Below are 25,247 nucleotides of genomic sequence, written 5' to 3' on the forward strand. Positions count from 1 at the left end.
TGCCAAATAGGTGTTTGACATTCTATGGGTTTGACTTCATAATACAGCACAGGAGGCATAAAAGCTCAGAGATACTAACTATGAGAATTCCCTCTTGAGCTACTTTTATGATTATCAAGTCGTACAAGAATGCTTTCTTACATAAAGAGACCTGGTTCACAAGTGCAAAACATCTCCTTCATAGCAACAAATGATAAACCTTGTAAGTTATAAAAATTATTACTACGACAACAGTAACAAAAATAAATTCTCTCAGACAGTATTGGATAATCAGGTATTATAAACATGAAGGAAAAACCAATAAACCAATGTAAACAAACATGACAACTTAACATAAAAAAAGTTCGTTTCTGATGAAAAAAATCTATCTCTCTATATACATTGCTATTAAATATAACAATGTTTATTATCTCAAAATCATGAAAGGTCAAATCATTATTACATAAAACACAAAAACCCACTTGAAACTGCATGTATGAATTCCAACAGTGACACAAAGGGTTAAAGCTTTCAGTCATAAATTCAGATCACTGTCATCACATACCTCTGTTCTCGGTAGTTTCTGTTCATAGACAGAAGAAAGGAAACAAACAAAGCATTAGTTACCTACAGAAGCACATGAGCAGAGAATTAAACACAAAACCCCCAGCATTCACTGAACCATCTTCCCCCAGCATTCCCTGAACCACCTTCCCTAGAGGAATTTGAACCATAAGATTAAGACGAGGAACATACACAGAATTTCATTTTATCATAAGGAGAGATGACATCAAAGGTACAATATTGTCAAACCACTACCCATTTTAATTTATTGTGTATTAATCTTAAAGATTTACTTGCTTTTACTTTATGTGTATTTGTGCTTTGCCTGTATGTATGTATCTATACTACGTGTACGCCTACTGCTCTTGGAGGCCAAAAGACATTAGTTAATCCTCCAGAACTGGGTACAGATGGTTATGTGGGTGCTTGGAACCAAACCTGGATCTTTTGCAAGAGCAGCAAGCACTCTACCACTGAGCCACGTCTCCAGCCTTGTTCCCCGCTTTTTAAAAGCACAAGTCAAGGTTGTAATAATTAAAGAGTAACTGTTTTCTCAATATCAGCTTCATTGTACCAAACACTTAACAATGATCTAGGGCCAATCTTATTGTTTTAACTTTTTTATTTATCTATTTTTACTTTATAAGTGTGGGTGTTTTGCCTGCATGTGTGTCTGTGCAGCATGAATATGCAGAGCTCATGGAACCCAGAAGAGAGTGTCTGACCCCCCATAACTGAGATTGAAAATGGGCCCTCTGGAAGATGAGCTAATAGTCATGACTTCTAAGCTATCTGTCCAGCCTTGCCAATTCTATCTTAAATATAGGCTTTCATATAAATATGAAATATTTTTATATCTATATAGGTAGGATAGATTATACGGAATCAGATATATGATAGATTAACATATAGATGAGTGAATGCTAATTTAAATAGCAAAAATAACCCAATTGTTTCCACAAATTCACTACATTTCATAGAAATAAGTCCTACCCTTATCCTATTGAAATATAAGCATCCAACTCTAGCAACCACAGCTCACTCTGAAAAGCTCAAGTATGAGAACATACAAGCACTCCAGAGCTCTGCATTCATCATGTATTGTCAACAAAAACGCATCAAAATGAAGCTGGTCCGTCATGGGTATTAATAATATCTTATTCAAGCTTCATGCTGGGTGTGTTTGCTCACAGTTTAATCTTAAGTTTTGATTTGACCACGAACTAAAATAAACTTATATAACATTCATAATAAACTAACCTCAAACAAAAATTTGTTCAGAAGCACATGATAATGTACTATTGGTAATCTTTTTTTTTTTTTTTCAAAAGTCGCTGGCTTTCTATCTTGATGTAATTGAACGTTAATACTTTGAAGGCATATTAGAAAGTCAAGTGACTGAGCGGTTTGGTGTTCCAGCCTTGACTATAAGCACAACATGGGCACCTTCACCCACCACTCCATTCTGTTAAGTAAGGCTAACAAGAAGCACGGAGGATAAAAGTGACGATTGGATCTTTTCTCCAGCCTATCAGCTATCAGACATGGGAAACTTGAGCCTGGCATCTTTCTATGAAATGTGTTTTACTTTTAAATCTCATTCTGGGACCTGTGCCACAGAGCTCCAAGTGAGTACCCTTTGCTTCCTGTTCCCTATTCTAAGACTTGGAGAAAGGGGAAAACGTTTTATAGAAAGAATTATAATGAAAATGGCTTTGCCAGGCCACAGGTTTTTTTTCTTTCAGTTTTTAAACTTCAAACAGAATTTTAAAAATTATTTTCATAGTTTAATTCCTCCACTAAAAGTTCTACATTCCCACTCTGTTCCTAAACACATTCTGAGCTAGGTATGGTGGTGCACACCTTTAATCCCAGCACTTAGGACACAAAAGCAGATGGATCTCTGTGAGTTCAATGTTGGTCTGGTCTATAAAGTGAGTTCAAAGCTAGCCAAGACTACAAAGTAAGACCCTGTCATAAAAACAAAACAAACAAAACCCAAACACACATATTCTGAATAATTAAGAAACTCTAAAATTTTTATTTTACATTAAAGTATTTCTGAGAAGGATACTACAATATGAATGAGACATTTTTCTTAATAGGTTTTTAAAACGTATAAATTTAGAAATGCTAGGAGAAAAAAATGTAACTCCCCCAAAGGAAACAGGAAATTTTTACAGACAAAGATAATTTCATTAGCAACACGTATGTTTTGGTTTCAAGTTTTCTAAACAATAGTATTTTCCAGGATTACGTAAATGAAATGCCCACGTATACCAGTAAATGGTAGAAGCTCACACAGGCTAGAACAATTTTTAATCTAACCAAGTAAAATTATTGAGCTATAACAAAACATCAGTGCTCGTGAAAGGCATTAGTACGTGTGTCCTACCTCAGAGAAGTTGAAAAAGAACATCTCAAGACAAAGTTCAGTTTTTGTGGCATGAAGAAAAACTTTCTTTTCCGACAGCTGAGTTTATAAGCACCCAAATCACACTTTGCAAATGAAAGTGTACAAGATGCTCAAATGCATTTGGAATCTGTTGCAACTGGTCTAGGGCTAGGTACCAATTTAATCAGGGCAAAGCCTAGCCTGCCGCTGTGAGCGCCTTCTCCAGGCTATCCCTCGTACAAGAGCCATGCTACTTTCTTATGCTGTCTGGTTCTGTTAAGATAGGCCGTCCATAAATGGCTTCCTAAATTTTAATGATGGCAGCATACAAGCCATAAGATAATTACTCTCCTTTTCAGTAAAACTCTTGCAGGGTTTTAATTTTATAAATATTTGGTGCGTAAACATTTCACAGTGTCTCCTTTGATTCTACTGGTTTCAGACCACAGTAAGTGACAGTCATACTTCTTCCTGTGAGATAGTTCACTGTTGCAAAAATATACAAAGTAAATGTTAAATTTAAAATCAATTTGTGTGTGTGTGTGTGTGTGTGTTTGTATGTGTGTGTGTATGCAGTATGTGCATGGGAAGCAAAGAGCCTTCAAAGGCCAGAAGACCTTGTCACCTCCTCTAAAGCTGGAGATACAAGTGGTTTTGAGTCGCCTGACGTGGGTGTTGGGAACTGAACTCTGTAAGCACAGTATGTATTTTTAACTGCTGAGTCATCTCTATGGCTCCAAATCTAAGCTGTTTTAATTCCCAATTTAGCGATTTGAATTTGATCCAGAAGGGACGATGCTATCAAATGAGGTTAACCTCTAAATGTCGGGTCTTTCAAATGGAAGACCCCAGGGCTAGGACACTGACTGTGTCATTACGAGTCATCAAAATACAATTTTAAGTTGAAATGCTGAAGAGAAACATTATATCTTGGATCTGAATATTCACAAAAGCCCGTGTGTTAAATGCATAGTCCTTATGTAGCATTGCTTAAAATTAGGGGATTTAGAAGGTAGTAAGATTACGGAAGTTCTGACATCATCAATGGATTGATCCACTTCTAGATCCATAGCTCAATAGGTTTTAGGGACAGAGGGATTACTATAGCAGTGAGCTCTTTCTTTGGTGAGCAGTTTTACTCCATTACATGATCTCCACTGTGGTCCTCTGCCTTGACTCAAGGCAATGGGTCATATGACAGTAGGCAGGAGCCTCTCAAACCCACCACAAGGAACCTCTACTTTCTTAAGCTGATTCCTCAGGTATTTCCCCAGTAATGGGAAACTAACCTAAGAATTAAATGTTTATACTGCATTTAAACCACAACATTAGTTACTAGAATGCTAAAGAAAAATGTACACTTTAAGTCTTCAAAAGGCAAATTTTAAAAAGTAAATATAGAAATGTTTGAGAACATTTACTTAGCAAATGTCTAAGGCTACTAAATATTCAGATGTAGTATGACTCTCAACTTTTAAAAATTAAAAGAAAATAAATCTATGATGAGTGTTGAAGCTTAGGAAGGAAACTGAATTTTAAAAGTGAGTCTCACAAGAGTGAATTCTTCGGAGGAAGAAACATATCTGTACGAATGGCTGTTAATGATACAATGGGCTCTGCTGTTAATGTGATATCCAGTCACAAGAAGCATTCACTCACAACTGTGTCCCTGCAATGACCTTAATCAACAGTTGGTACTTTCAGAATAGGAAAAGAGGTGTGTTAAATCTAAAATGTGATAATGTATTGTAACGTCTAACTACACCAAGGCTGGGTACTCACTGACTCTTGGACCAGACTAATTTTCAGTGCAAATACAAAGGTAATGGCATAAAAAACTATTTTATAATTGCACTGTAAACACTTCTAAATCTCTATCTTCCTTCCTTCCTATCTCTGTCTCTTTCCATCTCTCTGTCTCTGTCTCTCTGTCTCTCTGTCTCTGTCTCTCTGTCTGTCTCTCTCTCTCGTGTGTGTGTGTGTGTGTGTGTGTGTGTGTGTTTGTGTGTATGCATGCGCATTTGAGTACAGATACATAAGAAGGCTAGCTGATGGTGTCAGATACCCTGGAAGTGGAGATAAATATGTTTATGAGCCACTCAACATTGGTACTAGGAATTGAAATTGAGCCCTCTCCAAGAGCACTTGGTCCTTGGTACTTTTACTGAGCCACCTCTCCAGCTCTTAATAAAAATTTAAGGTACATTTTGACAGTAATAATACTAAAACATTTGACTTACTTATAACCCCAGGCTGTTATTCCTAATATGAGGGCCAGCACTAAAATGGTGCCAGCAATTATTCCTATTATGACATTAGTGCCAGCAACACCTAGAAGGGAAGACGAGAAGGAAAAGCAGTGATATGTCATTCTTCCAGTAATTTTCTTCTCTAGGTCTATAAACATCATCTGTTTTGTAAAAAGGTTTTAGCTTTTTTACACCAAGAGTTAGCATGTCTGTCCACCCTTCCTGTTCTTGGATTTAAACAAGGATCAATAAACTTCAATGGCTACTTCTAAATAATGTGTTTTGAAAAGCTACTGAGGCCTGCTCTACTAGACACACCCCCAACCTATTATATTCTGTCCTCTTCTCACTAACACACACTCCTTAGAGCCCACCCTGCTGACCCAGTGGTGCCCCACACCCTTGGCTCCATATCTCTGGCTCCACTGGAGGCCATGCCAACACCCAGAACCTCAGAGGCCACATGGGTACCCAGAACCCCAGAGGACATACCAGTTCCCAGAACCCCAGAATCCCAGAAGCAATGACAGCACCCAAAACCCCAGAAAGTCATGTAGGTTGCCAATATCCTGCATCTGAGGACTTTCCTGTCACCAGAACCACAGGCTACTCAGGCCAGAGGACCAGCGAGGAAACAGAGGCCAAGGGGGAAGGTATCCATTCAACCTCAGGTATCAAATATAACCTCAGAAATTGACACCTAAGCCTATAATTATTCCTAACCTACATTCCCATAGGCTGCTGTAACAAGACAAGTAAGTGCAGCCAGGGCAATATGTCACCACCAGAGCCCTGGACATTCCAACTCAGCTCAATCATAACAGAAGAAAATGACCCCAAAACCTATTTTCTGAAGCTGATAGAGGTCCTTTAAAAGGAAAGAAAATAAACATCCCTTTAAGTTCCAAAAAGTTTACCTAACTGCTGCCTTGTCTGGCCTCAGGGGGAGAGAATGTGCCTATCCCTGCCATGTCTTGATGTGCCAGGGTGGGGGACACCTGGGAGGGGGTGACTCTCAGAGGAGAAGAGGAGGTTATGGGAGGAGGGACTTGTACCTAGGTTGGGGGTTGGGAGACGGGCAGTGATGGGCATGTAAAAGTGAATAAAATGAATTTTAAAAAAGTCCAACAAAATCCAAACTATTAGAGGAAACAAATCCCTAAAAGAAAGCCAAGAGAAACTAATTAGGTGAAGCAAATGAACAGAACTGTTCAGGGCCCGAAAATGGAAATATAAACAATAAAGAAAGCACAAACTGAGGGAATCCTGGAGATGGGAAACAGGAAATCAGACACAAGCATCACCAACAGATTAAAAGAGATAGAAGAGAGAATCTCAAGTGTAAAACATACAATGGGGAAATTAAAAAATATATCAATCAAAGAAATGTTAAATCTAAAGAGCTTCTGAAACAAAATATCCAGGAAATCTGGGACACTATTAAAAGACCAAAACCTAAGAAAAACAGAAATAGAAGAAGGATAAGAAACCCATCTCAAAAAATAAATCAGAAAATATTTTAAACAAAATTGTTTAAGGAAAGTGCCATAACTCTAAGAAGCATGTGTCTATAAAGGTATAGGAACGTTACAGAACACCAAATAATTTAGACCAGAAAATACCCCTGATTCCACAAAATAAAACACTAACTATATATAACAAAGAAAAATATTAAAAGCTGCAATGGGGACAGCCAAGTCACATATACAGGCAGACCTATTAGAATTACACCAGACTTTTGGATGGAGATTCTAAAAGCTGAAGGATGCATTGCAGACTCTAAGGGACTATGGATTCCAGCCCAGACTTTCAATTACCATGGAGAAAAAGAGACATTTCAGGACAAAGACAAATTTAAACACTATCTACCCACAAGTCCAGATCTACAGAAAGTATTAGAAAAATATCAACCTCAGGAGATTAACTACACCTATGAAAATATAGTCAATAACCTCACCCCAGCAAAATCTGAAGGGAAACACACACACGCACACGCACATGCACACGCGCGCACACACACAACCTGCACTAGCACCACCACCACAAAAATAGTAGAAATTTACAATCACTGACCATTAATATCTCTCAATATCAACAAACTGGATTTCCCAATAATGAAAAGACAGAGGCTAATAAAGTGAATGTGAAAGCAGGATCCACCATTCTACTGCATACAAAAAACACACCTCAACCAGCTGTTATCCTACAGAAGAAAGGGCTGAGGAGACTTTAGGACAAAGCAGGGAAATAATCCTGCACAGACATTTCTTCCGAGATCAGTTTCACAAAGAGATTAGGAGCTACCACACAGCCAGTCTGGTCAGCCTGAGGCACAGCCTGCAGAGCTCTCCCTGTGTTCCTGCGTAGTCTTGCTGGTGTCATTTTCACAGCCAGCCAACACCAGCGACAACCAGATTGTTAAAGGACAACTTAAGAACATAATCAAAAGAGCCAGAGTAATATAGCCCAACCCAGGTATCCTGCTGCAACAAGACTTTGAAGAGGAAATGAACAAATCACTCAAAGAAACACACACATACACACACCCCACCACCACCAACACCACCACCAGTATCAAATAGATCCATAGCTATCACCCTGCACAAAATTCTAGTCCAGGTGGATCAAGGACCTCAACATAAACCTGGACACATTGGAACTGATAGAGGAGAAAGTAGGGAATAGGCATGAAGGCATTCACACTAGAGACAGCTTCCTGAACAGAATGCCAACAGGGCAGACACTGGACTTACACTTAAAAGAAATGTTAGCAAAAAAGGGCATGGAAGAGGAATGAGAACACGCTAGGAAGAAGGGGCTGCTGGAAGTGAAAGCAGGGTAAGAAGGGGTGGGAAGGACAGGTATGACCAGACTGTACTGTTTACATGTGTAAAACTGTCAAAGGGTAAATTTAAAATGCTAGGATCTGTTCATAGCCTCACATAATTGTAATGCTTGAACGTTTTTTGAAGTGGAATAGAATAAGACAAAGTCAGTGTTGTGGTTTTTGATGCTAATTCCACTGCCCCAAGGACAGCTGCCTAGTCAGTACTCAGGAATCAGGTGACTTCACCAGAACCTCCCCACTGAATTTGTAAAGTACAGGAGAGGGGCAGATACAGGATAGAAGGAGGCCTGTCACTGGAGGAGACGGAAGGATGGGTGGGAGAGAAGTTTGAAGGAAGAGGAGGAACTAGGACAGAAAGGAAGAGACAGGAGAGAGTAGAGGGTGAGAAGCCATGGCAGGTGATGTTAAGATTCTGCTCTGTGTATTTACAGGTTGTTATTAATGTTCCTAAGGGATGGATGGTACCAGGCTTTGTATGTTTAAGTGGGCAATTATATCTTATAATTGGATCTAAGATTATTGTGTTGTGTGTTCTTTTATGTGACGGTTTGAGTGTAGGAAAAGGACTGTTCTGGGCTGCTGCGGAGTTGGGATGTGTTTCTGCCAAGATATCTAGCAGATTTCTTGGGGTACCATGGTGCTGGACCAAGTGAGGTAAAAGACATCAATACTTTTTTTATTTTTATATTTTTACAACAAGTCAGTAAATTATCTAAATTATACTCAGTATGACAAATCTTTACAAATTAACCAATATGGTTGGTTTCACAAGGTAGACCACCTTCATTATGTAGATACCATTCATTTTTGAGTTGTGATTTAAAAAAAAAATCTCAAATACAAGGGTCCATGGAGTAAGTCGCTCTCCAGTTGTATATGAGGAGAACACAATAGCAAGTTGATACCTACCGTTGCCAGACAGGGTGATGCCAGTCTTAGCATCATCATTGTGAGGAAAGTGGGTGCCACAGTCGGCACCTGTCCAGTGCCTGTTGCACACACACTTGAGCTCATTGCTACAAACCTGAAATCCAAAGGAGAGTGAGCAGATATGTCAGTTCTCTGCTGCAGAGAAGCAAATGCACAATGACTTCTAATTAGTATGCATAGGACCTGATGAGACTGAGACCGATACTGGATTTGTACTTCAAGTTCCAAACCAAGGTCCTCTGCCTTAATTGGATAATACAACCAGCTCAGTCAAAGATTCTGTAATGCCGGCAAAAACAACATCATAGAACTTGCTAACAGAAAAGAAATCAAAACAGCTGCTAGGAAGGGATTCCTCGTGAGAATGAGAAGGCTGGATATATTTGTGGAGGGCTCATTCAAAGAAGACAAGTTGTGACCCATAATTTAAATAAGACCTGTGCTACCCAATACCCAATTCCAAGACGACAGAATTAAAATGTCTAAAATGCCACTCTTTCTGATCATCCATGAGCAAGCACTTCCCCTGATGATTTTGTTCTTTCTAGGTATTAAACCATCATCTCTGGTATGGCTACAAGTATTTATGGTCAGTGCTGATCTGTCTGTCCCCAGATGACCTAAGTAGTTAAATGCTACCTTTAACTATACATTTAAATAAAGAGTGGCTCACTCTTCCTTCTTCAGTCTCCATTAAAAAGAGAATCGTAGTTTGCTAAAATCCATCTCCTAAATCACATGCAGGAAACCTATCATTATACTGTATGGCATTCTATTAGCATAAGAAAAGAAGAGAGAAGAATTTGAATAGGAAAATTACTAGTTTTCTTATTCCCAGACTTTCTCAATTATACAACAAAAATATTCAAGTAGCTTTGATCAAGTGAGTACTCACATGCCAACCAGAAACATGGGTCGTCACATTGTCTATAATTAAGGAAATGTGACAGGACTGTATCTACTTCTGTAATATAGAAGACATGGTTTTCTCCGGTGAGGAGGTTCTGACACTTACTCCGTTTCCTGAGCACACAGTGCCTGCTTTATTGCTTAAGCAAGTGCTGAAGTTGAAGGAAGCCATGGGAAGACACCTGTGTTCCAAGCACATCATCTGAGGGCCGCAGGGCGTCCCGTCTTCCACATAGCCAAGATCCACATCTTCTTCAAGCTTCACATGCCCCCCGCTAAAAACAAATTGTGTGCAGAAAGAAAATGGGACTCCATTAATCCACACTCATCAAAAGTAGGCAATGTCGCTTCTCTGGACTTCTTGTTTACCATTTGATAAAAAACAGTAGCCAAAGGATGCTTAAATTCTTGTTCTTTCCTTGAGATAGGATTTCAAGTAGCCCAGACTAGCTTCAAATTCTTTTTTTTTTCTTTTTTCTTTTTTCTTTTTTTCGGAGCTGGGGACCGAACCCAGGGCCTTGCGCTTCCTAGGCAAGCGCTCTACTACTGAGCTAAATCCCCAACCCCTCAAATTCTTAATATAAACCAAGCTGGCTTGAACTTTTGTTGCTCTGGCCCCCATCTGCCATATGCAAATATCAAACGCAGACATCATCACACCCAGAAGTATCTTTAGGTGTAGGAAGAAATAGAAACTTTTGATCTACTTCTTCTAAGGGATAATTATAATATTTAGAAATTTAACAAAACGATTACAGTAAGGACAGAACAGAACTAGTCTTATTATTTTTCCTTAGATATTATGTGAAAGTCCAATTGGTGTCACCAAGTAGGCTTCAGAATTTCAAATGTATTTCAAAGAAGGGTCAGAATTGGATTTGATTTATACTGCTCCCAAGAGTTGTATACATACAAATTCTATTTGCTAATGACTCAACCACTGTATTCACTGCTCAGTAGAGCATGAACAAATGGTCTCCTATAGAATAAAAGAAGTAACAAAGATTGAAAGCGTATATACATAACTAATATTTTCATATGATACCTTGCCAACACTAGTACAAAATTTTCCATAAAATTTTTAATAAAATCATTGGTAGTGTGCAGCAAGGCACATGAGCTGGTATTCTGTGTCTATGTTTCTATACATGTGTTTATGCACATGCATGTCTATATATGTATGTATGTGTACATGTGTAGGTGGCAGGAGTCAACACTGAGTGCATTTCTTAATTGTTCTTCACCTTCTGTTTTGAGAAGAGATGACCACACCAGTCATGGAACTCACTGATTCAGCTAGATCAACTGTCCAGCAAGTCTCACTTCTGTCTGGCCTTAGCAGCGCTGTGGGTAGAGATATGAACTCTTCCATTTTTTACATGGGAGCCAAGGGTACTAGGGACTGAACTCAGGTCCTTATGTGTAAATAGGACCTTCCTACGTGTTCTGGTTTTGCCTTGTACCTGGCATAGAACTGTAAACCCTGGGTAGGTTTCACTATGAGCTTCTTTAGGGTGCTCTCTCGGTGAAGGACTCTGCCTCTTCTATACTTTGCCTTTCTTTTCCTTCATTTAACCTTCATTTTTATGGGATGCAGCTGTTCCATTAATTCTTTTGAAAACAGGTACAGATTAGTACATTTTGGAGACATTTGAATGCTAAAATGTTAGTTTATACTCTCAAGGTATATCTGTTCTTCTTGTTTGTTTGTTTCTTGAGGCGAGACCTTCTTAGGGAGTCCAGTCTTATCTGGAAATCATCATCCTCACGTCTCGGCCTCTAAGTGCTGGGATTAGAGGTATGGTCAAAGAGCCCTGGTCTGAGTCTGAGAGATAACTATTGTTTACAAATAATTTTTCTAGTATCTTCTGATTCCCTAGACTCCTGGTGATAAGACACTACTTCTTCCGTGGAAACTTGATGACGCTGTTCTCTGTCCTACAGTGCTTCCACAATGAATTTTACCTCTGTCTCTGACACCAGTCATGGACAATTTCCTTCTGTTTTTCTGTTCTTTTTTATTTCTATTTTCATTGTGGAGTTCTTTCTCAGTGTTCAGTTTCTTTACCTTGTTATTGCCCTACTTCTGGGGAGATAATTCCAACCACTAATGCTCACTTCCAACAGAATCTTTTTCTTCCATGATCTGATTAATTAGAGTAGAACGTTATTTTTTCACTTTGTGATAAAAAGTCTCTTGGGGTTTTCTGTTCACTCTGGTTTTCCATGTTAGAGATTTGCTTTGTATGTCAGTCAGCAATAACCAGGCAGAGGACTGAAACTTCCACGGTATCCTCAGTGAGCGTTCTCTGAGGCTGAACCACTTCCATATGACTCTGGTTATGAACCCTTCAATTTAGGAACATTCTGTCTAATTCTCTGTGGAGACGAGGCCTCAATCTCCAAGGAGAGTGTGGGCCAGCCCCTTGCAATAGGCTCCTTTTTTATTTTTCAAACTTCCAGATAACTTCTTTATGTAAAAACCCTCTGGGAAACTCATCTAATCCCTCCTTGAACAGTACACTATGCTACCAATTCCTGAGGCTTCCAAGCCATCACAAGGTGTGTCAGCATTCCCTCTTACTGGGGTAAAAATTTAACTTTTTCAAAGGCGTTCCCTAAGTGTGAGCCCCATAGCCATTTGTACACATGCCAGACGTGAACGGTTGCTGCCTCTACTCCATCTTTGAGCTTTCCTGCCAATATTTTTAACATTCAGAAGGAAACCACAGAGCACATCCTGAGGAGAAAATGCAAGCCAAACCCTGTGTTTTCTGAAAAAACATAATTTGAGTAACCACGTTATTGGATCCTTGAATGCATTTTTCAGTTGTGAGCTATACAATTACATTTATGAAGTAGACTTAAGTTCAGACTACAGTGGGAAAGGCAGTGGGAGTAGCTGTATTCCCGGGAAGTAGTGTGACCAATGCGATCACTGAATGGTTGGATAATTACCTGCAATTTAATGTCCTTCCTTGCTGCACAACCAATGTGGATTGATTTCATCCATCGAGCTCGAGTAGCCTTGGGATGTTGCCAATTTTGTGCATAAAGGAAACCACATCCCTGCATGCTAATGCTTCCCCAAAACAAAATGAAAAATGTCTTCTCTCTTGTTAAGCCAACATGCATGGGTGGATTCCAGGTCTCAAAATTAAGTTCTCTAAAACTCCAAATGGCGATCCAAAATCCTAATAGCTCCCTAGATTATGTTTCATTGACTGTCAGTTCAAGTGTTTGGTTGAGAAAAGTTATCCACCAAATAGAACTTTTTATCAGAATGATTGGTAACATACATTGCTTGCTATGATAAACTTGTTTAGTGTTGGGTAAGTGAGTAGACCGTCTGAGTATTCTTCTGTACTACAGCTACCTCTGCATCCTGCCTCCCAAAACCAAGGAGGAGGTGACCCGCTGCTCATGGAGAGTCCTAGCCGCAAAGCCTCACTACCCTTCCAAACAAATCATACATGCCCAGGAATTAACAGGCAAATTGCTGTATCAAGAATATTGTATTATATATTATTTTAACAAACACATTTTAGTCATCAATCGTGGTAACAACATATTTAAACCTTATAAACACTAAGCTGGGCAGTGATAGTGCACACTTTAATCTCAGCAGGCAGAAGCAGGCGGATCTCTGTGAGTTCAAGGCCAGTTTGGTCTACAGAGCAAGTTCCAGGACAGCCAAGACTATACACAGAGAAACTCTGTCTCAAAAAACAAAATAAAACAAATAAACAGTCAAAAAAACACCACTAATTGATAAACATAGCAGCAAAATCACATAGGGAAATAACAGAATTTATATGACTGATAGCATAGAAAAATGGGGATCGATATTTATCACTAATATATAAAATGTATTCTCTAAAAGTATTTGAAACATAGAAACATATTCAAATATAGAATTATATTCTAAATATATTCATACTTTATAATAAAAATATAGAAAAAACATTTAAATCCTTTCTAATTTTGTTTATGCACTCTATTGTTTGTAATTTAAAATCTATGACAAAAGTAGAACCTGATGTTTATCCTCACAGGAATTCCACTGTGTAAGAAGACACAGCACATACATAAGCATGAACAAAATAATGGACTGAGGATATGGGCCATAAGAATAGTACAAGAATTATGTCTGTAGGAGTTCAGAGGGGAACTGGGAGAGCCAATCAGAAAACAATTGATAGAGCAAGTTTTTTTTTTTTTAAATTCAAATGGGCCTTGAAGAATGGATGAATTTCTCACTAGTGTTGGTAGAGAGGTAAGGACTACATCTAAGGAATGAGTCGTTCCAACAAGTACATTAACACAGGGCAATATACTGCAGGTATTAAGAATAGTAAGGCTTTGCTGGGTATAGTAGCCCTGGGTGGCATGTGTGTTCTCTTAGGGTCTTATGACATCTGTCTAAGATCTTCTTGCTTTTAGAGTATCTGTTGAGAAGTCTTCTGCAATTTTGATAGGTCTTTCTTTACATGTTACTTGGCCTTTTTCCTTTACCCGCTTTTATTAGTCTTTCTTTGTTCCATGTATTTACCATTTTGATTATTATGTGGCAAGAGGATTTTCTTTTCTGGTCCATTCTATTTGGTGTTCTGTAGGCTTCTTGTACATTTATGGCCACTTCTTTCTTTAGGTTGGGGAAGTTCTCTCCTATGATTTTGTAGAAACATGTTTTCTAACCCTTTGATTTGGGAATCCCCCCTTAACATCTATGCCTATTATCCTCAGGTTTGGTCTTCTCATTGTGTCCTGTATTTCCTGGATGTTTTGGGTGAGGAGCATTTTGCCCTTCGTATGTTTTTTGACTGTTGTGTCAATGTTTCCTATGGTATCTTCTACATCTGGCTTTCCGTCTCTAGGGCTGCTTCCATTTGTGATTTCTTTATTGTTTCTATTTCCATTTTAGATACTGGATGGTTTTCTTCAATTTCTTCACCTGTTTGATTGTGCTTTCCTATATTTCTTTAAGGAACATATGTGTTTCCTCTTTAAGGGCTTCTACTTATTTACCTGCGTTCTCTTGTATTTTTCCTCTATTTTTTATTGGATAATTTATGTATTTATATTTCAAATGTTATCCCCTATCCATCCTCTTTCAACCTCCCTCCCCCATCTCCCTGCTTCTATGAAGATGCTCCCGCTGCCACATACCCACTCCCACCTCAACACCCTGACATTCCCCTACACTGGGGTAAGGAGCCTTCACAGGACCAATGGCTTCTCCTATTGATGCCAGACAATGTCATCCTCTGCTACATATGTGGCTGGAGCCATGAGTACTCATTGGTTGGTGGTTTACTCCCTGGGATCTCCGGCAGGTGGATCTGGTTGATTGACATTGTTCTTCCTATGGGGTTGCAAATCCCTTCAGCTCCTTCAGGCCTTTCTCTCTTTGCTCCATTGGAGTCCTCAAACTCAGTCTGATGGTTAGCTGCAAGCATCCTCATCTGTATCAGTAAGGCTCTGGCAGAGCCTCAGGAGACATCCATATCAGGGTCCTTTCAGCAAGCACTTCCTGACATCAGCAATAGTGACTGGGTTTGGTGGCTGCATATGGGATGGTTGCCCAGATGGGGCAGTCTCTGGATGGCCTTTCCTTCAGTCCCAGCTCCACTCTTTCTCCCTGTATTTGCTCCCATTAGTATTTTGTTCTCCCTTCTAAGAAGGAATGAAGCATCCAGATTTTGGTCTTCCTTCTTCTTGAGCTTCATGTGGTCTGTTAATTGCTTCTTGGGTATTTCAAACTTTTGGGCGAATATTCACTTATCAGTGAGTTCATACTAGATGTGTTCTTTTGTGGCTGGGTTACCTCACTTGGGATGATATTTTCTAGTTCCATCCATTTGTATATGAATTCATGTAGTAATTGTTTTTAATAGCTGAGTAGTACTCCACTGTTTAAATTTACCACAGTTTCTGGTCCATCCATTCCTCTGTTGAGGGACATGTGGGTCATTTCCAGCTTCTGGCTATTATAAATGAGGCTGCTCTGAACATAGTGGAGCATGTGCTTTTGTTGTACGTTAGAGCATCTTTTGGGTGTATGCCCAGGAGTGGTATAGCTGGGTGCTGAGGTAGTACTATGTCCAATTTTCTGAGGAACCTCCAGACTGACTTCCAGAGTAGTTGTACCAGTTTGGAATCCCACAAACAATGGAGAAGTCTTCCTGTTTTTCTACCTCCTTGCCAATATCTGATGTTACCTGAGTTTTTTATCTTAGCCATTATGACTGGTATGAGGTGGAATCTCAGGGTTGTTTTGGTTCGCATTTCCCTGATGACTAAGGATGTTCAATATTTCTTTAGGTGCTTCTCAGCCATTTGGTATTCTTCAGTTGAGAATTCACTATTTAGCTCTGTAGCCCATTTTTAATAGGGTTATTTGGCTCTCTGGAGTCTAACTTCATGGGTTCTTTGAATATATTAGATATTAGCCATCTATCAGATATAGGATTGGTAAAGATATTTTCCCAATCTATTGACTGATGTTTGTCCTACTGACAGTGTATTTAGCCTTACAGAAGCTATTCAATTTTATGAGGTCTAATTTGTCAATTGTTGATCTTAGAACATAAATCATTGGTGTTTTGTTCAGGAAATTTTCCCCAGTGCCCATGTGTTCTTCCCTTCCATTAGTTTGAGTATATCTGGTTTTATGTGCAGGTGCTTGATCCACTTGGACTTAAGCTTTGTACAGGGTGATAAGAATGGATCGATCTGCATTCTTCTACATGCTGACCTCCAGTTGAACCAGCACCATTTGTTGAAATGCTATCTTTATTCCATTGGATGGTTTTAGCTCCTTTGTCAAAGATCAAGTGACCATGGGTGTGTGGGTTTATTTCTGGGTCTTCAATTCTGTTCCACTGATCTAGCTGCCTGTCTCTGTACCAATATCATACAGTTTTTACGACTATTGCTCTGTAATACTGCTTGAAGTCAGGGATGCTTATTCCCCCAGAAGTTCTTTTATTGTTGAGTATAGTTTTAGCTATGCTGGGTTTTTTGTTATTCTGAATGAATTTGCAAATTGTTCTTTCTATCTCTATAAAGAATTGAGTAGGAATTTTGATGGGTATTACATTGATTCTGTAGATTGCTTTTGGAAAAATGGCTATCTTTACTATGTTAATCCTGCCAATCCATGAGCATAGAAGATCTTTCCATGTTCTGAGATCGTCCTCAATTTGTTTCTTCTGAGACTTGAAGTTCTTGTCATAAAGATCTTTAACTTGCTTGATTAAAGTCACACCAAGTTATTTTATATTATTTTGGACTACTGTGAAGGGTGTCATTTCCTTAAATTCTTTCTCAGCCTGTTTATCCTTTGAGTAGAGGAAGGCTACTGATTTGTTTGAGTTAATTTTATACCTCAACACTTTGCTGAAGTTGTTTATCAGGTTAAGTAGTCTCTAGTGGAACTTTTGGGGTCACTTAAGTATACTATCATATCATCTGCAAATAGTGATATTTTGCTTTCTTCCCTTCCAATTTGTATCCCTTTGACCTCCTTTTGTTGTCTGCTTGCTCTGGCTAGGACTTTGAGTACTATATTGAATAAGTAGGAGAGAATGGGTAGCCTTGTCTAGTCCCTGACTTTAGTGGGATTGCTTCAAGTTTCTCTCCATTTAGTTTGATGTTGGCTACTGGTTTGCTGTATATTACTTTTAGTGCATTTAGGTATGGGCCTCAAATTCCTGATCTTTTCAAGACTTTTATCATGAACTTTGTCAGATCATGGAACTTTTTATCAGGGAACTTTGTCAAATGTTTTCTCAGCATCTAATGAGATGATCATGTAGGTTTTTTTTCCTTTGAGTTTGTTTATATAGTGGATTACGTTGGTAAATTTCCATATATTAAACCATCCCTGAATCCCTGGGATGAAGCCTACTTGATCCTGCTGAATGATCATTTTGATGTGTTTTTGGATTCAGTTTGCAAGGATTTTATTGAATATTTTTCCTTTGATATTCATGAGGGAAATTTGTCTGAAGTGCTATTTGTCATGTCTTTGTGTGGTTTAGATATAAGCATAATTGTGTCCTCAAAGAACAAATTGGATAGTGTTCCTTCTGTTTTTATTTTGTAGAATAGTTTGAAGAGTATTGGTTTTAGGTCTTCTTTGAAGATCTGATAGAATTCTGAACTAAACTGATCTGGTCCTGGCCTTTTTTGGCTGGCAAACTTTTAATGACTGCTTTTATTTCTTTAGGGGTTATGGGACTGTTTAGATGGTTTATCTGATCCTAATTTATCTTTGGTACATGGTATTTGTCTAGAAAATTGTCCGTTTCCTCTCTCTCATATTTCTTTAAAGGAATTACTCATGTCCTCCTTAAATTCCTCTATCATAATCATGAGATAAGATTTTAGGTCAGAATCTTGCTTTTTGGGTGTGTTATGGTATACAGGGCTTCCTGTCATGGAAGAAATGGGTTCTGATGTTACCAAGTAGCATTTTTTCTTGTTAAATATGTTTTTACACTTGCCTATTGGCATATGGATATCCCTGGTGTTAACTGGTCTTGCTGTCTCCGCCTGAAGCATGTCCCTCCTTGTAGGCATCATCTGGAATTCTTTGAGCTGTGTTAGATCAGGCCTTCTGTGAACCTGGTTATGAACCTCCTGGGAGTCAGGCTGTCTTAGGATGTGCAGGGGCAGTGATGTGTATGTGGCTGGAGTGGCCAACCTTCCTGGGATGGAGTTGTAGACCTGAAGGAAGATGTATCGCCTGCAGGGCATATCAGTCTCATGTATGCTGGGCTCCATGGGGGTCCCAGTTAGGCCAGCTATTGGGGTGAGGGATCTCACCTGTGAGCCTGGTTATGACCCACCTCCAGGGAGTCAGGTTAAGAGACTGGATAAGTAAACAGAACCCATCATTTTGCTGTATACAGGAAACACCTCTCAGTGACAAAGATAGATACTACCTCAGAGTAAAAGGCTGGAAAAAAATTTATTCTGGAAAAAAAATATTTGAAGCAAATGGTCCCTAGAAGCAAGCTGAAGTGACCAGTAGAATATCCAATAAAATAGACTTTCAACCAAAATAATCAAAGGAGATGGAGGACACTTAATCCTCATCAAAGAAAAAATCCACCAAAATGAAATGTCAATTCTGAACATCTGTGTCTCAAATGCAAGGGCAACCATATTTGTAAAGGAAAGATTATTAAAGCTTAAAACACACATTGAAACTTTCCATCCTACTCTCACCCATGAATAAAAATTAAAAAGAAACACAGTCAAACAAACAGAAGTTATAAACCAAAAGGATTTAATAGATATCTACAGAACATTTCACCCTGAAAAAAGAATATACCTTCTTCTCAGCACCTCATGGTACCTTCTCTAAAACTGACCATATAATTGGACATAAAACAAGCCTTAACAGATACAAAGAGTTGAATTAATCCCTTGTATTCCATCAGACCACCACAGACTAAGGCTGGTCCTCGATATCAACAAATACAACAGAGAGCCCACATACTCTTGGAAGCTGAACAACGGTCTACTCAATGATAACTTGGTCAGGGAAGAAATAAAAAACTTCCAGAAAACCAAATAACCCCCAAATGAAAAATGGGATACAAAGCTAAACAAACAATTCTCAACTGAGGAATCTCGAATGGCTAAGAAGCATCTAAAGAAATGCTCAACATTCATAGTCATCAGGGAAATGCAAATCAAAATGACCCATCTTACACCAACCAGAATGGCTGAGATCAAAAACTCAGAAGATGCTGTCGAGGATGTACAGAAAAGATTTCTCCTCCTTTTCTGGTTGCATTGCAAACTGGTACAACCACTTTGGAAATCAATGTGACAGTTCCTCAGAAAATTGGAAATAGTTCTACCTGAAGACCCAGGTATGCTACTCCTGGGCATATACCCCAAAGATGCTCCAATATATCACAAGGACATGGGCTCCACTATATTCATAGCCTTGTTTATAATAGCCAGAAAGCAGAAGTAACCCAGATGTCCCTCAATGGAAGAATACAGAAAATGTGGTACAATGGAGTACTACTCAGCTATTAAAAACAAAGACTTGACAAATTTTGCAGGTAAATGGATGGAACTAGAAAATATCATCGTGAGTGAGGTAACCCAGACAGAGAAAAGGACGTATGTAGTATGTACTGAATGATACGTGGATATCAGCCCCAAAGCTCAGAATACGCATAGGACAACTCACAAACCATATGAAACGTAACAAGAAGGAAGGCCAAAGCGTGGATGCTTCAATACCACTTATAGGGGAAACAAAATAATCACAGGAAACAGAGGGAGTGACATGGGTGGGAGAAAGGAAGGGGAGTGAAAAGGGGGGGCAGGATCAGGTAGGGAGGGAGACATAAAAGGAGTCCAGAGGGCCAGGAGAATGAATAGAAATATATAGTAGTGGGAGGGGAGGAAGGGGGAACCACTTGAAAGTCCCAAACACCAGGGATTCAAGAGGCTCCCATGACCCAGTGGGGATGACATTAGCTGAAATGCCCAATAGTGGGAAGATAGAACCTGAAGTAACCACCTCCAGTAGATAGACATTGTCCCCAGTTGGGGGATGGGGCCACCAACCATCTCAAAATTCTTAACCCAAAATTGTTCCTGTCTAAAGAAAATGCAAGAACAAAAAATAGAGTAGAGACTAAAGTAAGAAAGGCCACCCAGAGACTGCCCACCTTAGGATCCATTCCATCTGCAGACACCAAACTCTTACACTATTGCTGATATCAACCAAGATGTGCTTGCAGACAGGAGCCTGGTACAGGTGTCCTCTGAGAGGCTCTGCCAGCACCTAAGACAGACGCAGTTACTCACAGCCAACTATTGGACTGAGCCTGGGGACCCCAGTGGAAGAGTTAGAGGGAGGACTGAAGGAGCTGAAGGGGATTGCAATCCCATAGAAAGAACAACAGTTGAAATGTAAACAAGAAATACCCAATTTATTAAAAATGGAAGAAAAGAAAGAAGAAAGAAAGAAAGAAAGAAAGAAAGAAAGAAAGAAAGAAAGAAAGAAAAGAAAGAAAAAAAGAAAGAAAGAAAGAAAGGAAGGAAGGAAGGAAGAAAAAATGAACAGCAGTATCAACTAACTGGACGCCTCAGAGCTCCCAGGGACTAGGCACTAACCAAAGAGTATTCATGGGCTGGTCTGTGGCTCCCACTACATATGTAGCAGAGGGCTGCTTTAACTGGCATCAGTGGGAGAGGAGGAGCTTGGTCCTGTGCAGGCTTGATGCCCAGGGAAGGTGGATGCTAGAGGGGTAAGACATGCACTTGGGCCCTGGCACTGATCTCGCTTTGGTTTCTTCATGTCTGAAATGAAAGACTTTCCTGATGCCATGACAGACTCACCAACATGAGATGGTGAGTGTACTCAGCACACAGTGTAGATTCACTACATGATGACTACTCTATTAATTAGCTACACAGAGATATTGAAATTTGAGCAAAGACCCTAACGTATTCAAAAGGGCTTAGAGGACTATTCTGGTAATAGTATGCTTGGCAAAAGAATTCCAGTAGAGAGAGCTCAAGGGATTTTGTAGTGCTTAGAGTTGGAGGGCTTGGCTCTACAAATGACAGCACAGACACAGGAGGACATCACAATAATTGGCAGGGAGCAAAGGGGAAAACAACTATGATCTATGTTTGGACAACATACAGAGGAAAGATGGAATTAATTATTCTTACCTACACAGGACAGTGAAACATTGAGACATTTAGCGAAGACAAAAGGTAGTTTAGAAAGGTCAGAGCTAGCTAATTCACTCAGCAGCATTGATTATGTGGCTTCAATCTTCCTCAGTCTTAAGGTGCTGGAAGGTTCTGTCTAGGTGAGAGAGTGTAGCAACTATAGCAGAACCTTCTGGTTATTCTTGTACAAGGACCCTAAGAAAGAGGTCCAGGTCCACGTTGAGAACTGGAGTCCTGTGTGATGCTGGAGCTCTGGGGAAGGGAGAGGAGACTAGACCGGAGACTGTGCTTTATTGAGCACTGCAAACAGGAACATCTCACGTGGACTGTATGCTTGCAAAGTGAATGACACATGACCTCTGGGTTCCGTGAGCACTCACCGTTTGTTGCACTGTGTCCACGTGTCTTTGTCTTTCCCGCAATTGCCCTTCTCAGTCCCCTCAATGTTCAGTTTCTCATAGCAGTACCTGTCAGATGCTGTCACCTCTGAAGAAGAAAAGAACTGTACTTGAGTAATGGAGGTAACATGGGATGCTGCCATATGAAGCCATGCTCACTATAGTGTTAGCAATGACAAAAACAGGAATTTTACCATCCCAAAAGGTGTGCCATATCACAGAAGGCATGGGTACATCTTCCGTGGAACCTATTTGGATTAAGAAATCCAAGTACATGTAGCCTTGTGAGGGAGGATAGACATTAGACTGAGAGAATACTCCCCAGGATCTGGCACTATGTAGGGAATGATACTAACCTTGAGTATTTATTTTAATCACAGCACCTGATGCATAACTTCTCAATCAGAAACATTATTAAATAAAATGGGCAAAATTATTCAAATACTATGCAGTATAATTGGATTCAAGAAAGAACGGTATAGTTTTTACCTCATTTACTAATTCTTAACTGCTATAAAAATATTTTATTGTGCTTTGAGATGATATTGAGTTCATGCCAACTCCTTGAAGGTAAGTGGAACTTAAGATATTCCAGCATCTTCGCTGATTTTTGTCTTCTGAAGCCAGCATATCAGAGACACCTGCTAGAACAAAATGATTTTCCCACCAGCCAGAATAAGCCTATCAGTTCAGGAATTGGGAGATGAAGGCAGGAGCCTTAGGGGTTCAAGACCATCCTCTCCCACAGGAGAATCAAGGCCAGCCTAGGCTACAAGAACTCCTATTTGAAAAAAAGCAAAAAAACAATAACAAAGACTTTTGTAAACGAATCAAATGCCGATTGGTGATACAAGTTAAGTATTGCTAATCCAAAAATCTGAAATGCTTCATGTTTCAAGACTTTTCAAGATACCACAAGATAAGATACCACAAGAAGAAAATATCATGACGATATGGCACAGTGAGTAATGTACTATGCAAGCATGAGGACTTGGGTTCAATTCATGAACAAAGCCAAGAATGCGCATGCATGTGCCTGCAACCCCTGAGTCATGGGGTAGGGCGAGGAGAATCGCTGGGGCTTGCTAGATGCCAGCTGAGCTCCTGGCTCAGTGAGAGACCCTGTCTCAAGAGAATACGGTGGAGAGTGATGGAGGAAGATTCCTGATATGTCCCCTTCTACACACAGGCTCATACACCATACCACACATACATATCACACACTCACACACTCATGCTGAATAAATACTTTCTAAAAAGAAATGTGCATGTCCTAATATGAGGCAAAATGTCTCAGTAAAAATGCAGGTGCATTAAGGATACTAAAAACATTACATAAAATGAACTGCATGCTTGATTGCACCTCATTATCTATGTACAAGTGTTCCACAATCTTCCCGTTTCTGGTACCAGGCATTTTCGATAAAAGATACTCAACTTGCATGTATTAAATGGTAGCTAAGTGCATTGCTAGTCCCTCACCTGTTTTTCTCAAGCAGAAGAAATAAAAATAGTGTCCCTTTATTTAGAGTACAAAGCTGCCTGGCTAAATTTTCTCCTTAGCTCAATGCTTCTCAAGAGACTCAGAGAACAATGTTTGTTTCCCAAAAGGATTACGAGTACTATGACATCTAAGGACTGTGATTCATTTTACAGCTTCTCCTACTACAAACTGTCTTTTTAAAAACTTCAAATGTGCAGGCCTGGTAGCATGTGGCTGTGAGCCTAGCACTTGGGCAATTGAGACAAGCTTACAGACTCAAGGTCTGACCGGCCAAGGTATATGGCTGGGCTACAGATTAACACTCTACCTGCACCAAAAAACAAAACAAAACATAAAGAAAAAGAAACAAAACAAAACACAAACATTTTAAAGGGTTTAGAACAAAAATATCTTCCAAAAATATTGGCTATTAATTCTGGGAAAAAATATTTAACACAAACTTTAAATACAAATTTAGATTTTGTAAATGTAAACACTAATATTTAGATAAAAATGGCAATATTCTCCTTTGAAGCTCTGACCGATTTTGAGAACAATAACGTTAACATTTCTGTTCTTCACAAGTGAGCTACTTCAGTAGAAGGTCACCTATAACTGTGAAAGCCAGTCGGAGCTTGAAGTTGATAGTTGATAAAAGGAACTCTACTTAACATGCTTAGGCCTAAGACAAGGATACCCTACCTAGAGACCATGTCCATCCCATATGGCTGTACAAGGCCAGATGGGATCTTCTGCCCAAGGGCACTCAGCTGAGGAGCTGAAATCAAGACTGCTCTCCAAGCTGTGCATCAGGCAGGTTTGCCTGCCCAGCAGCAAAGACACCTACTGCCTTATTCATAGGCACTGCCAACCAGCCAGAAACTGTGGGGCCACGACTTTTCAAAAAAGGTGCCTCTCTCTAATTCCTAGAAAAGTGTTCTTACTCAATCTTGCAGTGGTTTTGAGAAGCTCCCAGTTATGAAATGGTCAACAATTTACTTCTAGCTCATATATCCTTATAAAAGTGTGCCAATGCCGTGTGGAAAAATGATCAAGTCACGTGGCAACTTACTTTGCCCCCAGATGTATTTGCATTGTCTATCTCTGGTTTTACATCTTCCTCCAAAGCAGATTCCCTAAAACGAGAAAATGAACACTCATCAGTGGTAACAACATTACTATAAAATGGGAAAAGGACATACAGTTGGGGAACACATCACGTGAGTGTTGTCATCTGAATTGATTGTGACCCATTCAAACTGATCTTACTGAAATGTAATTTTAGTGTTTCTTTCATGCTGGAACTAAAATTAATGGGAATTTTAGGTAAAAATGAGTGGCTTACTTGAGTACCATCACACGAATATCCATCCATTTTATGCACATTGGGGGCACACTAGGAAAAAAAAGAGCAAACTATCACCCAAACTCAGACCAAACATCAGGCTAATCCAATCCTGTTAACGTTCTCATTTTATATAATCATGGATGATAATACACCAATAAACTAGACATAAAGGCAGATGATTAAAAGGAGGCAAGAAGAAATATACTGAATGAGCACCCTTTGAGAACTATGACATCTACCAGAGACAAGAGAAAAGAACTTGCTAGAATAGCTTGGTAGATAACATATGCATTAGCAGATGCTTCATTCAGACTCACTAGTCTTTAGAGAAGGAAGTGGGACTCAAGACAAAAGACAGGTCCCATCCGGAGAAGCCATAAGTACACTTTCCTGCCTTTTGCGACAAGGAGCAGCATAGCCTTT

At 39.4% G+C, this 25,247-nt stretch overlaps 1 protein-coding gene across 1 annotated transcript in view; it reads right to left on the bottom strand.

Annotated features, from left to right (window-relative positions):
* Adam22 (ADAM metallopeptidase domain 22) overlaps positions 1-25,247 on the bottom strand; it is a 221,309-nt gene that overhangs the window by 27,070 nt on the left and 168,992 nt on the right. Inside the window, 8 exon segments of the mRNA XM_032907027.1 lie at positions 545-562; positions 5,179-5,269; positions 8,945-9,059; positions 9,981-10,149; positions 12,833-12,943; positions 21,976-22,081; positions 24,549-24,612; positions 24,822-24,872. Of these exon segments, the coding sequence (XP_032762918.1) occupies positions 545-562; positions 5,179-5,269; positions 8,945-9,059; positions 9,981-10,149; positions 12,833-12,943; positions 21,976-22,081; positions 24,549-24,612; positions 24,822-24,872 (725 nt within the window).

This window comes from Rattus rattus, chromosome 6, assembly GCF_011064425.1.
Source record: "Rattus rattus isolate New Zealand chromosome 6, Rrattus_CSIRO_v1, whole genome shotgun sequence".
NCBI lineage: Eukaryota > Metazoa > Chordata > Mammalia > Rodentia > Muridae > Rattus > Rattus rattus.